This window comes from Kogia breviceps, chromosome 16, assembly GCF_026419965.1.
Source record: "Kogia breviceps isolate mKogBre1 chromosome 16, mKogBre1 haplotype 1, whole genome shotgun sequence".
Taxonomy (NCBI): Eukaryota; Metazoa; Chordata; class Mammalia; order Artiodactyla; family Physeteridae; genus Kogia; species Kogia breviceps.
Genome location: NC_081325.1, coordinates 24,475,025 through 24,492,039, shown reverse-complemented (window position 1 = coordinate 24,492,039; position 17,015 = coordinate 24,475,025). Strand labels below are relative to the sequence as shown.

The window sequence follows — 17,015 nt, the reverse complement described above, 5'->3', positions numbered from 1 at the left end:
AACATAGCTGTCAGTATTGATCTTTTAAATGTTTATAAAGATGGATATTAACTAGACTTATTGTAGTGATTATTTTGCAATACATACAAATATAGAATCATTTTGTTGTACACTTGAAACTAATATTATATGTTAATTATATCTCACTGAAAGTTGCCCTACTAATTCACTGTCAAGTGATAGATGGTATTTTTATTCAGTCCACTTTAAAAAAAATCAGAATACATGCAGAGAGTGTTTTCCTGGGTAAGGACCTAAGCTTTACACCCACATCTTCTGTGAACTGAGAAATGACTGGGCAGGTTTGAGGGCTGATGGGACTGGCCAGCTAGACACCTGTTTCCATGAAGCCTTTCCAGGAGCCTTATTAGAAGGTCAATGATGTGGTATAATAAGACTAATATCCTGCCCCAGAATTATGACCATAGTCTTTGTGAAACTAAAGCCTCCCCTTGTTCAACCAAGCAGTATTCAAAATGGAAATGAAATATACCCCAAGGACAGAAAGAATCAAGATGCATGAATTTTGTCTGTGGGTAATGGCTGGATAAGAGGAATAATTTTCTATTACAGCAATATATATGTTGCTTGAATTCCCTTTTAGTTCCGGAGTCCAAGGGGATAAATCATAGACTTCAGGTAACCATGGGTTTGAGTCCTGGCTCTACTATTTAATAGCTATGCCATAGGATCTCTTTTCAGAGGACCAGTGCTAATCCCCAGTGAAAAAGACATTTTTGTAAATTCTTAGAATTTTTAAAAATAACATGCCCTTGAGTCTAGAATTGTCTACAAGTATCCAGGGCACCTACTCGAGTTCCTTTTGACCTCTTACCTTTTTATTCCATAGAGTTATTTGGGATTATAGAGTCCAAGTTAAATTTCTGGGTATTTCCTTGAGTTCTATTCCATTTTGGATTATTTTCTGAACTTTATGAATCTGTTTTCCCAAAGTCCTTGGCACATATATGACCATACCCAGCTTTTCCTTTGCTGCTAATCACTGCTTCTAAGTGTCCAAAGTAGTTTTCACTCACTGAAAGTGGCTCTTACAGCTCAAACCAGGATTCTTAGTTTTCTTGCTTTTGAGACCAGTGACCCTAAAGCGGTCGGTATGTGTAAGAGCTTTGGTTTGGGGATCTTGGAGAAATAGGAGTTTTCTTTGAAGCGATGGCATGAAAAAAACAAAAGATAACAGAGGAATAATCAGCCTCCATGAAAAACCCCACCAAACAGGATTGCGCCCAATGGACTACACAGCTCTTTGTGAAAGAAAGTCCAACAAAGACTGTGAAAGCTCTGAATGGAAACACTCAGGAGTCCAAGTGATAAACAGCAGCACCGAGTGGGGGGAAGGATACTTCTTTCACTTTATTATGGCTCACTGATGCCCTCTGAGGGCTTGGGGTAGCCAAGGGAGGACATCTGTGCCTGGCAGAGTTACTCCCTGGCAGAACTAGCCCTGCAGCTAAAAGGATCCTGGAGGAGAAGCTGGAGCAGAAGGTTATGAGCAGATCATTTCCTCTTGGGTTCATGGTTTTCCTGGGAAGTACTTATCTCTGTAATACACAGTGATACTCTGCCTCTTGTTCTAGCAGACTGGATTCTTTGAATTAGGGTTTAATCTCATCTTGGATTCCAATCATGGGTCCCTTTTTCTCACTTGGTAATGCCCATGAGGTCATATCTACCCCACTATTCTATAAAAACACTTTATGACCCACGTTCTAAGCACTGGAATATAGACATACCAAAGTCTTAAGCATTGTGTCCCATTGCTGTACCAATGTTTCATCCATGAAATAGTATGCACCTTCATCATTAGTCAAAATCATGTTTTCTATAGTAATTATATGATGGGTGTTTCTACTTTTTTTTTTTTCTTTTTTTTGCGGTACGCGGGCCTCTCACTGCTGTGGCCTCTCCCACTGCAGAGCACAGGCTCCGGACGCGCAGGCACAGTGGCCATGGCTCACGGGCCCAGCCGCTCCGCGGCACGTGGGATCCTCCCGGACCGGGGCACGAACCCGTGTCCCCTGCATCGGCAGGCGGGCTCTCAACCGCTGCGCCACCAGGGAAGCCCTCTACTTTTTTTTTTTATAGTCAGTTTTAATTCTCTTTGAAAAGTCTAGCTAGTCATTGGGAAGACAATTTCTTTGTCCAAAATTGATGATATACATTTTTTCATCATTCCTAAGTCTTAAGTTGTTGTCCTAAAGTTTATACCTCATTCTTTGATACCATCTATAGAGCTAGTTAATTATCTTTTATTTTTGTCTTTTATTACAAAATTCCAAACTTTAGTGGTATTAGGCAAATATTGACTGTATGTGGCGTCCATTATCACTCAGCTTCATGCTTACCCTCTACACCCTTCTCTTTACCACAGCAGTGGGAAGACTGCAAAATACATTTTGCAGAATTCCTCACGAGCTGGCATCCAGTGGGATATAGGATATGAAAGGCTGGGGAAAAGGAGAAGGAGAATGGTTTCTGCTTGCATCTGAAACAGTGGCAGCATCAGCAATAGTAGCAGCCAGGGCAATAACAGTGGTGATAGCAACAGTAATATTTAAAGTTTTGGAAAGAACACAGAAGCAAGAATAGCAGGTGTGTACCAGGTCCTGGGGTGCTACTCAGGCAGCAGTGTCCCAACAGAAGCAGCCTCAATGGTACAGTGTTCATGGACTCTGGGTGAAATCATTTTCGCTTTTGTCCCCCAGCTCTCGGTGTGGTAGTAGTTTAGTGCAATTGCCAATATTTGGATAAGCTAACCTTTCTTGTTTTGCTCCTGTACAGCCCATTCCAAAAGTTTTATATTCCTTATGTTCAATTCCCTCTCTGTCAAACACCCAGATCCGTTTCTATTTTCCTGACTGAGCAGGGAGTAATGCATGCTGTTATGAATCAGCATGTGTGTGTAACAGTCAGCAGATGTGGTTTGCTCTAGAAGGCATTTCATCATATCCTGGAAAAACATTCAAAGGAGACTCAACTGACAACGCCAACTCTGCAGACAACTGTTCTTTATCTCTCAGTAGAGAATCACCAACCTCTGAGATCCAGATCTGAGAGGTTTTGTGGTATTCACTGGCATTTACAGACTCTTACTTGTGCCATTTTTATTCCCCAGAAGGTCTGCATTTAAATCATTGGGAAAAAATGCAAACTTTTTTGTGTGTTGAGTCCTTAAGCTATACAGTTCATCACATTTATCTCCCTATATTTTTCTTCCCCTTAGTCTCCTAAGAATTTTGAATTTGTGGTTTGCTTTTGGTATTTCTTCTTCCATTTTCCCTAGGAACTCTTCATTTTTGCAGATAATGTAGCATTCAGAGAGAGGATTTTCAAGAAAGAAAGAAGTCTGTAATAATAACGCTAGCCCAGAGGAAGGGATAAGATTGCTCTCATGAGTCAGGTTAAAATGAGGCTTATGCTGATGACATCAATGTGAGCAAGAATCTTGTGCCATACATTAATTATCATGCGGCCTCTATTCAAGATCAAATATGGAGAATATCATACTCCTCCAAAAATTAAGAAAGGAACAATATCTTAATATATGACACAACTCAATAGATTACCACAGTCAAATGGATGCCTGTACCTCTATATTTAGGAATTATTCCTTCATCATTCTGAGAAACGGGGATGGCGGTTACTGACTCCAAATCTGAGAAGAACACATGTAATAGCCTGTTGCCCTGATGGATTTCTTGACCTTTAATATTCAGCCTCTCTGTCTCCATGCACTTTTCTCCCCCATGTCTGCATATAATGCAGATATGGTAGTGTTAAAAGTTGACACTTGATTAGATACAAAATTTGGAAGAAAAATGATTAAACTGTGCAGTTGCATGCTGTCCAGAAGCAGGGAAAGGCATGCAGCCAACCTTCCCCAGCTCTTTGCTTCATCACATGACATTGTTTGAATATCAGCTTATCAACAAACTGAATTTTACCTCCACCACTGCATGAAGAAAGGGACCTTGCAAGAAAACTACATTGAATATGAATACCAGCTTTTTAAAAAGGGGAGATTACAATACAGGCTAAGTTTCTTTTAAGCAAATCTGTCTTTTTGTTTCAGATATAAGTTTTTTTTTGTAGATTTTTCCTCCCTGAATTCTGCAAGCATTTTAATCAAACTTTATCAAGTACAGACCACTTGAATAGGTAAGATGGATTTCCTCAGCAACAGTCCAAGAAAATCACACATGAATTGTTGCCCCAAGAAATATCGTCAGTCATTTCCTTATGCTATTTGAGGAGAGAAGAAATCTTCCCAGCTTTGAAGAATATTTATGTTCTGCTCTACAGATCTGGAAAATAAGAAGAGGGATACTGAGATGATTTGATTACAGGATAGAGTGTAGGCTTCTATCCTGGACAATATTTTAAAAGAGTATATCTTGGTTGGTATGGTTTCTGGAGTGCATGTTGAAGGAAAGCAGTATTTATAGTTTAATTTATAAGTTTATATCGTGGAAAAAAGACACACAAAGATGTTGACTGATGTTTTCCTAATAAATTTCTCTTCTGGAAGATCTGAGCAATTAGCTCTGTGAACTCAGAACCAGAGTTTTCTCACGCATTAAAATCCTTCTGAAGCACATTCAATAGAGTAGAGGAGAGAAGAGGAATTGGCCTAATGAGAGCATTCTGTATTCAAATCTCAGTTAATAATATTATATATAGAATGGATAAACAACAAGGTCCTACTGTATAGCACAGGGAACTATATTTAATACCCTGGGATAAACTGTAATGGAAAAGAATAGGGAAAAGAATGTATATATATTTATAACTGAATCACTTTGCTGCACGGCAAAAAATTAACACAACATTGTAAATCAACTATACTTCAGTAAAATAAATTTTTAAAAACCTCTCAGGTAATCAAACAACCAGATGAGGTAGGCGTTGTTGACAAGGGCAAAGGAGTGAGCAGAGGAGAAAATGTTAGGGGTTTCCACTCTGCCGTAGCAACCCTATTCCAATATGTCCATTCTTCCTTGATTGTTAATTTTTAAATAATGCTATATACACCTCAGATTCTAAACCCTAAATTACATGGAAAGGAAACGAGACTTACTCATAGAAGATGTGGCTCCTTCATTCTGTATCTTTGTCAGGTTAGAAGCATGGCTAGATTTAATAGCTTCTTTTATAGTACAAGGCTGGAAAATTGCAAATCTGAATGTGCAAGAAATGGAGAGTGATGTAAAGATATACTATACTGTCAAGATAAATCATATTTTCAAAGGATATTTAATGTTCTGGGAAGGTGCATAACACATAGAGAATAATCTCCCTGTTCTAAAATCACACACAATGTACACGGGAAAAAAATTATAAAATGGAATCAATCAAATGCCAACAATAGCTATGCACTGTTAAATTATGGATGATCTTATTTCCTCTTCAATTTTTAAATTTTTCCAAATTTTCAGAAATGATATATATTACTTTTAGAATCGGATGAAGCAATAATTATTATTTAAAATTATCAAGAAATAACTGTTATGACCTGGTGTGGTTCTACAACCCACCTATTCCAAAGGCAGAGTGAATCAGAAAGACAAAGGGCTCTGAATTATTCCTTTGATAAGTAAGGGGTGAGAATTGGGAAAAGTGGAGAACTAAGAAGTCTGGTGAGGTCTAGTTCCATGGAAACATTTGAGAAAATGTCTTATCCCTTGAAATAAATAATATTTATCTATTTGTTTATTTACTTATTTCCCTGCTTACTTACTTAGGTACATCCCCAAAATTGGTTGAACAAAATGAAATTGTATGTTATGCTTTGTTGTTCCTTGGAGGTACAGGATGAAGATAGGAGGAAAACAGAAAAGACAACAAAAGCTATGGAATATTCCACAGATTCCTTGCATTCGAGTCCCTCACTCTGTCTCTGATACTTCACTGCTGAAGGTACAAGCATATTATTCACAGGTGGAGGGACCTTCTCTGTCTCTTCTTCAAGGGTTGAGGACTTCTTGGCTCTTTGTTTACCCCACATTAGGGAAAACACTGGGCCCAACAGAGGCACCGAGGGAAAACATTGGGCCCAACAGAGGCCCTCGGTGCATGTCGACCATGTGTGTGAGAGAATGAATGAGCACTTGGATGATCTAATTCTACACCCATCCCACTTCAGGAGCACTTCCTTCTCCACAAGGAAGGCTAAGCAACAGAGTAAGAATATTAAAAATGTTATCTGTTACTACTCATTTAGGAAGTTGAGAGTTCTACTAAGGAGGAGAACTAGGCATTTTTTTCCCTTGTAAAATAAAACCATAAATTTTAAAGCTTTATCTTATATAATGGAAACTTCCATTGCACTTTGGAGCTTTGCTCTTGAAATGGTTTGCAATTTTCCTGTTATATTGTTCTCAATCATTTGAAAAGTCTTACTTAGGGATCTAGTCTCTTCTTCAAATATACTATCTTTTAAAATATCTAATTCAGAAACTGTAAAGCTGAAATGATGTCTCAAAGTGTGAAGTACTTGGCTCAGCTCCTTTCCCTCTGAACATATTTTTAATATCAAGTTTGAGGTCTCTAGACGCCAAAAAAAATCTGACTCACAGATGTCAACTTCACACAAAATTTCTAGCAGATAAAATTCACTTAGCTTATACATATTTATCTTAAGTTTAGTTTGTATTACATGGTTATCAACTAGTTTTGAAATTCTGTCATTGTTTTGAATTTTTTAGCCTAAGGGGAACTTATTTTACCTTGATTTTTCTAAAATGTTGATGCCACTATCTCTGTTTCCCCATCTCAATATAGTGAGCACTTATGGTATATCAGGTATATAAAAGTAATTGTAGGGGATTCCCTGGTGGCGCAGTGGTTGAGAGTCCGCCTGCCGATGCAGGGGACACGCGTTCGTGCCCTGGTCCGGGAAGATCCCACATGCTGCGGAGCGGCTGGGCCCGTGAGCCATGGCCGCTGAGCCTGCGCGTCCGGAGCCTGTGCTCCGCAACGGGAGAGGCCACAACAGTGAAAGGCCCGCGTACAGAAAAAAAAAAAAAAAAATTGTAGTCCAGCCCTTCTTGTTCCTCCCTAGCACTAGATGGTAGCTTCCTAAATGGTCTCCCTACCAGTGGTTTTTCTTCCCTTGAGGCCATTGTCCACAGTGGGGACAGAGTGATCTTTGTGAAATGCAGATCTGGTCAGCTTAAAGAATTGCATTTGGGACTGAGTAATTCTTGGTTGCAAGGGACTGGGAGGCTGTCTCATGCTCCGTAGTCTATTCAGCAGGCTCCCTGGCCTCTCCCCAACTGAATGCCAGTGGCATCCATCCTCTCTCCCACCATTTGTGACAACCAAAAATTTCTCCAGACATTGCCAAACATCCCTTCAGGGTCAAAATCACTGGTGTTGATAACCACTGCTTTAAATAAAGACCAACGTTCCTCATATAAAAGGTAATCTTTAAACTCTTAGTATTAGAATTAGCACTTAGTTAGCCACTTAGTTCTCACTGAGAACTCTCAGTGGAAAGTTCTCTTTTACCCTCCAGAGCCTCGCACACTTCAGGTCCTGTGTAGATTCTCATAGCCTACCTTCCTCAACAAGGATTATAATAGATCAGTACAGTTATCAGATATTGAAAATCCTTGGATCTCCCTCAGCCCAATACTTTGACCTACTTACCTAGAATCTTTTTTTAATTCATTTTCACCACTACACATGTCAGTGGAAGACTGCTTAAGTAAACTAAGGGAGGTGAGAAAGATGGAGAGAGAGAAGCATCTTATTTCTGTGCAAATCAGCTTTGAATACATCACACTCTAATCCTATAGAATTCTACCGACTCATCAAAATCACCTGCTCTGCTCTGACAGGACCTAACCCAAGGGCAGCAGCGCTACTTTTACAGCATCATGAGGATTTACAATCCCAGGGCCCAGTGGGTGGCCCTACAGACCTGCTATGTTCAGGGCCTTCAGCAACAGCAGCTGCTTGGTGAGTTTAACTACCTGACCTGAACCAGGCATCTCAGGAAGGGACTTGTATGTTGCAGCTGGAAGTCAAGTTTCCAGATAAATAATTCAAGTAGAATGGCCTCGGTCAGCATGATATTTTATCAGCATGTTTGGCAGGTCAATTTAAAAATGATTATCTCTGACAATAAAAAGCAAGGTTTTACGGGTAAATTAAGAGGACTTAAAGAAATTGGATTATGGTTTGTTATAAAATGTCAACAACTCTCTGAGATTTGCAAGAACTTGATTTAGTAGAACTGGCAATGGGCTTAGGCAGATGGTCCGGGCTCAAACCACAGCTCAGCCCATTGCTGGCTGTGCAGATTCAAAGGCTTGTTTGACTCACAGCAATAATATTTATATTTACTGAGTATTTACCATGTTTCCAACATTGTGCTACGAGCTCTACATAGAATATTTCATTTTCTCCCCCCACTTTACTGTTGTGGGAAACTGCAGCTCAGACAGGTTATGTGACTTGAGGAAGATCATACAGATAGTAAATGTCAGTTAGGACCATCACCCCCAAAGATCAGGCACCTTCATCCCATACTCTGCCATCTCTCTTCTTCCACCAACCTCATGGGATTTTATGAACCACAAATGAAAGAATGGTTGTGAAAAACTTTCACAGACTATAAGCAACAACCTACAGAAAGGTGTAGTTATTATTAAATCTCTTTTCTTCCAGGAGATGTTTTCAGTCTCTGGTTCCCCCTTATTATACTCTTCTAACTCCAACAGGTCCTTTCTTCTGTAAACAACCAGGGAAGGATCTACCTCCAAGCTCACGCTTGTGTGTGTTGGCAGAACTTAGTTTTTTGGGTGCTTTTGGACTTAATGCTTCAATTACTTACTGGGGGTTGTCTGGAGGCCACCCTCAGTTTCCTGACATAAAGGTCCTTCAATAGGGTGGAAATATCAATACATCTCAATAAGTCACAAACAGCAACTTGTTTCATCTGAGTTAAAAAAACAAAAGAGAGCAAGAGTGAGTGGTGTGTAAGGTGGAAGTCACAGTCATCTATAACCTGATTTTGGAAGTGTCATGCCAACACCTTTGCTATGTTCTACTACTTAGAAACAGGTCACTAGGTCCAGCCCACACACAAGGGTAGGGGATTACACAATGGCAGGCATACCACAATTGGGGTGGGGGGAAATCACTGGGAACCATTTAAGAAGCTATCTACCAAAGCCAAGACTAAGGTAAGTTGAGTGAGGTGCCTGGGGTGCAAAACTGAAAGAAACACTTGTTCCTGCATGATCCTGAGTGTGAATCCCATGTAGTCCCTACCTAGACACCTCATTGCTGTACTTTAGTCTTGGCTCTACTGTCTGCCACATGCACCCAATACCTTTATGTTGACTTCTGAACACCCAGTCAGGGCTCCTTGCCTAGACATCTGGTCTGAGCCTGTCTTCTCAGACAACTGTCCCATGCCGTAGAAAATCTTTAGCCTCCTGTATGCTGCCCACAAGCATGTAGACTCCAGACTAGTTGGAACCAGAAGATTGATGATGTTGACTCCCAGTTACTGTATCACCAACCAGTCAGAAGAATGTCTACCCCACAACGCCCCTCCCTCACCCTGTCTTTAAAAACCTTTTCCTAAAAGCCATCAGGGAGTTCAGGTCTTTTGAGCACTCCTCGCTTGGCACCCTGCAATAAATGCTGCACTTTCCTTCACCACAACCCGGTGTCAGTAGATGGACTTTAGTGCACATGGGCATGCGGACCCAAGTTTGGTTCGGTAACAAAACTTGGCTGTTTTGTGTCCAAATCCTCCAACATGCTGTTGAGGAAAAGATAATTTCAGATAAGTCTAAGAGATTTAATAATTAATATGTAATTCATATATAATCTATACATTTGGAGCAGTATTAATCAAAATACAATCCATATACCAGACTCACTGAGGATGCCTAAGGAAAATGCAAATTCTTGGGTCCCATCCTCGACCCAGTGAATCAGAATCTGAACAATAGCATCCCAGGTGATACTTATGATTACTAAAGTGTAATAACTCTTTGCACTTATGGAGTGACCTCAGTAGACATAATGCTTTAGCCTTAATAAACTGAATTTTTGTTTGGCAAATTCAGCAAAAATTTAGGGGCAAGACTCCATGATGAGAGAGACTTTGGAGTTAGGGAAGTATACCATTAGTAACCTTCAGTAACTCATGTAAATAAACTGCTTATTATTTTTACTCAAAGCTAGGTCAAACCAATGGTATAACAGTACTTGAATCAACAAAAATGATTTAGTTTTCCTAGACTTGGTGTTACTATATATGCCTTACAATTCCACCAAAATGAATCCTGACTTGATTTTCTCTCCCATTTCCTATTTTGTGACAAAGGCTATAGGAACCTGTCCAAGAGTTTTTGCACCTTCTCAATTAAAATGAGTTGTAAATTGTGTCAGTGCTTGTAGAAGAAACCATTATATCAGCATTCAGACCCTTATAGTCCATTGTCTGAAATGTAATCAACCCCTATGTTAGAAATCAATCCCTTGTCTGCCTCCAGAGAATTGTCCTTCATTTTTCTCCATATTAGGGCTTTCATACTGTGCCAGTTACACAATGGATTCCATCAGGTCAGAAGGAGAGGAAATCCCTGTTGCTTTGAAAATCAAAGCTTAGGTGCAGTGTCAGAGGCAATTACCCAACTGTAACCAAGCCAAACAATGAGATGCTACATGGTACGAATTCCCAAGCACCCTTCTGGCTCATGGAACAGCATAGACCTGAGGGGAAATGAGGACCTGTTTATAAACAGAAGATTCTAGAGAAAGAAATTTCCTACTTTAAAAAAAAATCTAATGACTCCAGAAGAATGATCAAAATGACTTGATAAGGTATCATAGAAAGTCAGTGATGTTTCAGAAGCCCAGCTCTGTATAAGGAAAAATATCACACCATTGTAAATATATTCCTTATTTAAACTGAATAAGCTATTACAGTATGTGTTGCACTGTGTATTTATGTAAATAAGGAAAGATCAGAGGGTAAAGTCCCATAAGTCAGGGGGTCTGTTTGACGCACATCTAAGATTGGGTTAGAGGGAGGTAGGGGGGAGGAGGAGGCTGCTGATGGGCCAGATGGTGTGTAAAAGTCAGGGACTAGGTATAAAATGTGGCTCCATTTCCTAACTGAAGGGTCTGAGAGCTGAAAAAGCTGAGAAGTGTATGATCTATGTAAGTTAAATGGCCCTTCATTTTGGGAGAGGAAGTCAGGTGCTAATGTTCAAGCTGTCAGGCACTTTTCCAAAAGAAGGAGAAGGGTATTCTGGTTCATCTCCCAGTTCCAATGTGCGGGATTTTCCCCCAAAGCAAGCAATTCTCAGACACCAGCTGGAATCTGTCCCACAAATTCAATTCAACTCTGACACTATCTACCTGGAGTTAGCATCAGATTCTACAAGTAGAGGACTCAGTCCTACAAGACTGTCCCCACTTCAGATGCCAATCCCAAGGCATCCAAGTTGTTACCTGCCCTTTTGACTGACTGGTTATAAATCAGAGGTTCCCATGAACCCCTCCCTAGGTTCAATTAATTTGCTACAGCAGCTCACAGAACTCAGGAAAATATTTGCTTACTAGATTACTGGTTTATTATAAAAGGATATAATCCAGGAACAGCCAGATGGCAGAGATGCATAGAGCCAGGTATACAGGAAGGGGCTCAGAGCTCCCATGTCCTCTCCAGGTACTTCTGTCCCTGCATCTCCACATGTTCACCAACCTGGAAGCTCTCTGAACCCTGTCCTTTGGGGTTTTTATACAGGTTTCATTAAGTAGGCATGATTGATTAAATCACTGGCCATTGGTGATTGAACTCAATCCCCGGCCACTCTCTTGTCCCTTCCTGGAGGACAGGCAAGTGGAACTGAAAGCTCCAACCCTCTAATCACAAGACTGACTCCAAAGGCTCCTTGGGTACTTTCCAAAAATCACCTCATTAACATAACCAAAGATACCTTTATTGCTCTCATCACAGGAAATTCCAAGGGCTTTAGGAGCTCTGTGCCAGAAACAGGATGAAGACCAAAGGTACATTTCTTATTATAAATCACAATATCACAGGCATACACAAAAAGAGAAAGTCATTTTAGAATTGACCATAATTCTTAAGATAACCTACATAACTGGAACAAGTACAGAATTTTTTTAAAAAAACTTTACATATTATTTCAAAATTATAATTTTATGATTAATATCTCATGGTGAGATGGGCTATATTAGGCAGTTCTTATGCGATTTAGTCATTTATATGTTCACATATTTGCAGTACCTGAGAGCTAATGGGAATAGATTTATTAATGATTATGTTTACCAGCAATTAATGATTATGTTTACAAGCACAATACTCTGGCTGAAGTGCAGAGCATATATAAACAGAAGTAGTGAGAAATAAGTCTAGGAAGAAATTATAGCCCAGTCGTAGATAAATTTTAATCAACTTTAATTAGCATACAATAGGGAATCACTGGAATTGTTTTTAGTAGGAGCTTGGCCTGAGTACACGTTAGGAGGACCGATTTCCAATACTGAGCAGGTTGGATCAGAGAAGAGGAAGGAATCAGAGAAACAATTCAGGAATCTGTCCCAATATTCCAGGAGCAGAAATGAGGAGGACTAAACTCGGGAATGAAATACAGGGAACAAAAGTAAACGATGTGGTGACTGAAGAATCAGTGACTTGGTCTCTGGTGTAACAGAAGAGACTGAGGGTATCACAGGGGAAACCCAAATTTCTTCTGAGGGCAAATGGCCCTCAGTAGAACAGCTGATTTGAGGGACAGTGAAATACTGTCTGGCTTTGGGCAAGCTGAGTTTGAGGTCTCTGCATTTCAAGGGCATTGCCATGGAGTGAGAAGTCAATCCTGGGGGCAGTGAAGAGGTGAAAAGAAGGGAGATTCCCAGGGATGGAGGGCAGATGTGCAAGAACAGAGCCAGGGACAGACCCTGGCAATGGGGCAGGAGTGTGCAGTGTGTTACCCTAGAGGACAAAAGCATGCTTGAAAGGGATCCTTCAGAAAGTAGCCAAGAGAAGAGGGAAACTGGAAAAAGAAGAGCTAATGCCTGCATGAGGAAGATAAAGATTGAGATATGGCCACTGGGGTGTCCAGTTAAGAGCCTGCCGGTGACCTTAGCAAGGCAGTGTCATTCAGGCACAAGGCGGGCAGCTGGACTGGTGTTAAGAGAGTACAGGGAGCCCCAGAATGAATTCCGATTTTTAAGCAATGTCAAAAAATGCTTGGTCAGCATCCATTCAAGTTTCTGTATTTTTTCATTCTACTCAGCCTTCCTAGAAATTCCTATTTGAATCCCATTTTCTCCATTCATTTACATTGAGTATCTCTCTTCCACCAAAATGGAAGGCATTTTCAAAAGCTGATACCAGCTGAATGTGTTAATGGAGTCTCATGGTGAAATTCTATCAGGCAGAGCACATTGTTATTGCAATATATTTTATTACTCTATTAGTACATGTTATAAAATATGTACTTATGAACAATTACTAGCACAATGTGATATACCCAATCCATTGAGGTAGGAATTTGGAGCAACAGTGTCATTTTTAGTAAAGAAATTGACATGAGTAAAGGTGAAATTCAAGATTCTATAGCATGTGTGAAATGAAATGATCTGTTTTCAAGACTGGATATAACTATTCTACCATAGATATACTTGCATTTAGGACAAACCATTCCATTTATAACTGTTAAGAATACATTAAAGCTAGAGAACTGAAGTCAGACAAAAATCTCTTAACAAAATGTCAACTGTTCATCGACAAAGAACAGCAGGAAGCTTAAAAAAAAAAAAAGCCCCTTCTTTTTTGACTAATGGTTTAAAACCCATGCTAATTTCAGTAAATGTAAGGGATGATTATAGTCAGCACTTTGAAAATGAGAAAATGAATGATTTAGGATACAGACTGTATAAAAAATCTAGTCCCTAGAGCCAACACAGATATGGGCAGGGGAGGGGGTGAAAAGGACAATAAAAGTTGGTGCAGAACAGAGATACAGGGGAAATTTTATATGGAGAAAAAAATAAATCAATTAAAGCAGGAACTGTGCTGTTCATTGTGATAAATCATACTAATAGAATTCTTCTGAACAAGATATTCAATAGAAGGAAATTATATTTATTTATATAAATAAATCAGGGTTTTAACTGACTGCCTTCACTTTTGGACGCAAAAAGACAATGCCACACTTTCATGGCTGTGTCTGTACCACCACAAACAAATGCATTGGCAGGGAACCCCGTGTGCAGCCCTGTTTGTAAGCATGCCCACAGCAGGTTCCAAAGAATAAAATGTTTCCAAAGAGGAGGGAGGCATGGAAATCAGAGCTTTGCTCAGAATTGACATTCTGATTATTCTCGTTAACAGCAAAAGAACCCAGTTTCATAAAAACCAGTGAAAGCAGTTTCATATTTTTTTATTCTAGCTTATCCACCACCAAACATTTCTTGAGTGTCGGTGAGGAAACAGGTCCTAGGGAAGGCACTGAAAATTGTGTATGGAATGAAATACTTCTGCTTAGCTTGTCTTTGCTGTTTACCTTGCAGCTTTGTGGCCCCCACTCTCAGACCATGGGCTGTGACCAAGCCCAAGGTGACCTTCTCCACAGGTGCTGGGGAGTGGCAGCTGTAGACTGCAAATTCCACTCATGTGAGGGCTCAGTGAGGTCATCTTCTGTAGCCACTCTACCTGTGCAGGACTAAGTCCAGCAGGAGAACAAAGGGAAGAATCCAAACAAGCTGCAGAGGAGCCTACCTACAGATCCTCTGCCCTGACACAGGTTATTGTGGCTGTATAGACAGGGTTGTTTTTGATCAGAACTAAGTATCATATGATCTTGCAAACATAAACTGGTCAGAAGTATGTTTTACCTTTTCTCCCCATGTTTGTTTTTAGTTAAGGTACTTAATACAATAGTGAAGAGCACAACTATGGAGTCCGATCATCTGGGTTGAATTCTAGTTACATCACTTACCAGCTGTGTGACTGCAGGTGAAGGATTCCACTTCGGTGCCTCAGTCTTCTCCTAAAATGGTGCAAGTAACAGTCCCTACTTTGTAGAGTTTTGGGCCGATTAACACAAAATCCTCGACATTATATGTGTTCATTCATGTTAGCTAACTAATTACCTTGGTTTAAAAAGTATAATAATTGTGGCAACAGAACAACTAATACTCAATATTTTTAATGTTTTACCATTTACTTGGCACACTTATATGTATCACACTTAATTAAAAGGTAAGTTTGGGTAAATGAGTTTATTGCATATACTATAATTTTCCAGAAAAAGTTTGTAATGTCTCTCTGTAGGTAAATTCTCATCATCTCCTCTTTCAAATACTATTATATTTTGGAAAATACATTACAAAGGAAAAGCAATAGAAGTGACTTGAGAAATTGGGTGCGAGGAAGATCCAAACTGGAAACAACCCAACTGTCCATCAATTATAGAATAGATAAGTAATGGGGGTTTATTCAGACAGTAGAATATCACACAACAATGAAAATGAATGAATTACAGCACACAAAACCATGATGAATTATAAAAACATAACATTGGGTCAAAGAAATCAGACACAAAAAATGATATGACATATATATGACATATAGATATGATATGACATATATATATGATATGACATATATATGATATGATATGACATATTAGCTTGGCCAGAAAGTTCGTTTGGGTTTTTTCATTATGTCCCACAAGGGACCAGCCCTTGTGGTTCTTATTATAATTGTAAAACACACCTCAGCCAAAAAACGATCAGGGAACTTTGAAGAACAAGATTTATTACTCATAGCTCCTAAAGAATATACAGCATGTCCAAGGGCCACAGTGAGATTGTGGGTTGAGAGAGAAGGAGGGAGTGAGGACCCGGAGCTCTGCCATATTAGGATCCAAGTGTGGGATACTTTCAGTTTCACTGGTTCACTCTTTATTGGCAAATTTAAAGCATAGGAGGGGCAGTTAGGGCACAGGATAGGAAAGGTGAAGTCACTCAAGTGGTCAGTTATCTATGTTACCCCGGGCTTTCTAAAAGGGGACTCCATGAGTAAGGCAGCCTGGTTCTACATCTAGTTGTATAGCTGGCAGTATGTTTATTTGAGATGGATGTCTTTGAAAAGGATGCCTTGGGAATCAAAAGCTTAATGCCAGGCACTTATACTCCATTACTACCACAGGATGAAGGAGCTGGTGATGGGAAGGGGCATGTGGGTGTGTAGAGGTTGTTTCTGGAATTCTGTCAATACCTTATTTCTTGGTCTGTGGGCTGGTTTCTACTTAACTATTTGCTCAAAACAATTTGTAATACTATGTATTTATGTTTTGATCATTTTTCTTTCTATGCACCATAGTTTACAAAAAAATACTTTAAAATCCCAGATGTAAGTTTGGAATTTTTTAATAAATGGAAATAAAAATGTTATGAGGAAAGACATTAGGAACATAAGCTGGATGTGAGCAAAGTAAGTCTCTTTGTTATATGCATATACTCCACCCTGAGCATCATTTTCTGCACGCACTTCTCCAAATCTTTTGTTCCCTTCACCAATTCAATTCCCAGCACCTCCAACCATAAAAGATTAAAGGATAATTATAAATAAATCCAGCTTACTGCAATGCCTAAGGATATTCTCACAGCATGCATAAGGGATCTGATTCTTAGACGTAATGAGAGAAAATACATATTTTATGGCAAGATGAGAAAAATTTAAACATAAAATTGTTGTCTGCCTGTTTGGGCCTCCTCCCTCCCCCTTTGTATGTATTGTACATCTCCTTCTTAATCTCATCAAGGGTCACAACTCCTTAAGAGATAACCTTCCTTCTTAATCTTGTAAGGGGCGGTGATAACCCATGACCCGCTACTCCCTTTATTCATGTAGATCTGGATTGTATAAACTGCCAATAATACATCATTTAATGCACAGCCCTCTGTCTCAAAAACTTATAAACCTATAA

The 17,015-nt window shown here is 39.6% G+C and overlaps 1 protein-coding gene and 1 long non-coding RNA gene across 4 annotated transcripts in view; one reads left to right on the top strand and one right to left on the bottom strand.

Annotated features, from left to right (window-relative positions):
- The window catches only part of LOC136792817 (uncharacterized), a 407,046-nt gene that overhangs the window by 324,639 nt on the left and 65,392 nt on the right, over window positions 1–17,015 (bottom strand). The gene's annotated exons all lie outside the window — the stretch shown is intronic.
- Window positions 1,248–8,003, top strand: FAM216B (family with sequence similarity 216 member B). The gene is made up of 3 exons (XM_059042348.1): window positions 1,248–1,345; window positions 5,823–5,934; window positions 7,860–8,003. Exons 1-3 carry the CDS (start codon window positions 1,248–1,250, stop codon window positions 8,001–8,003), a joined length of 354 nt encoding a protein of 117 aa, XP_058898331.1.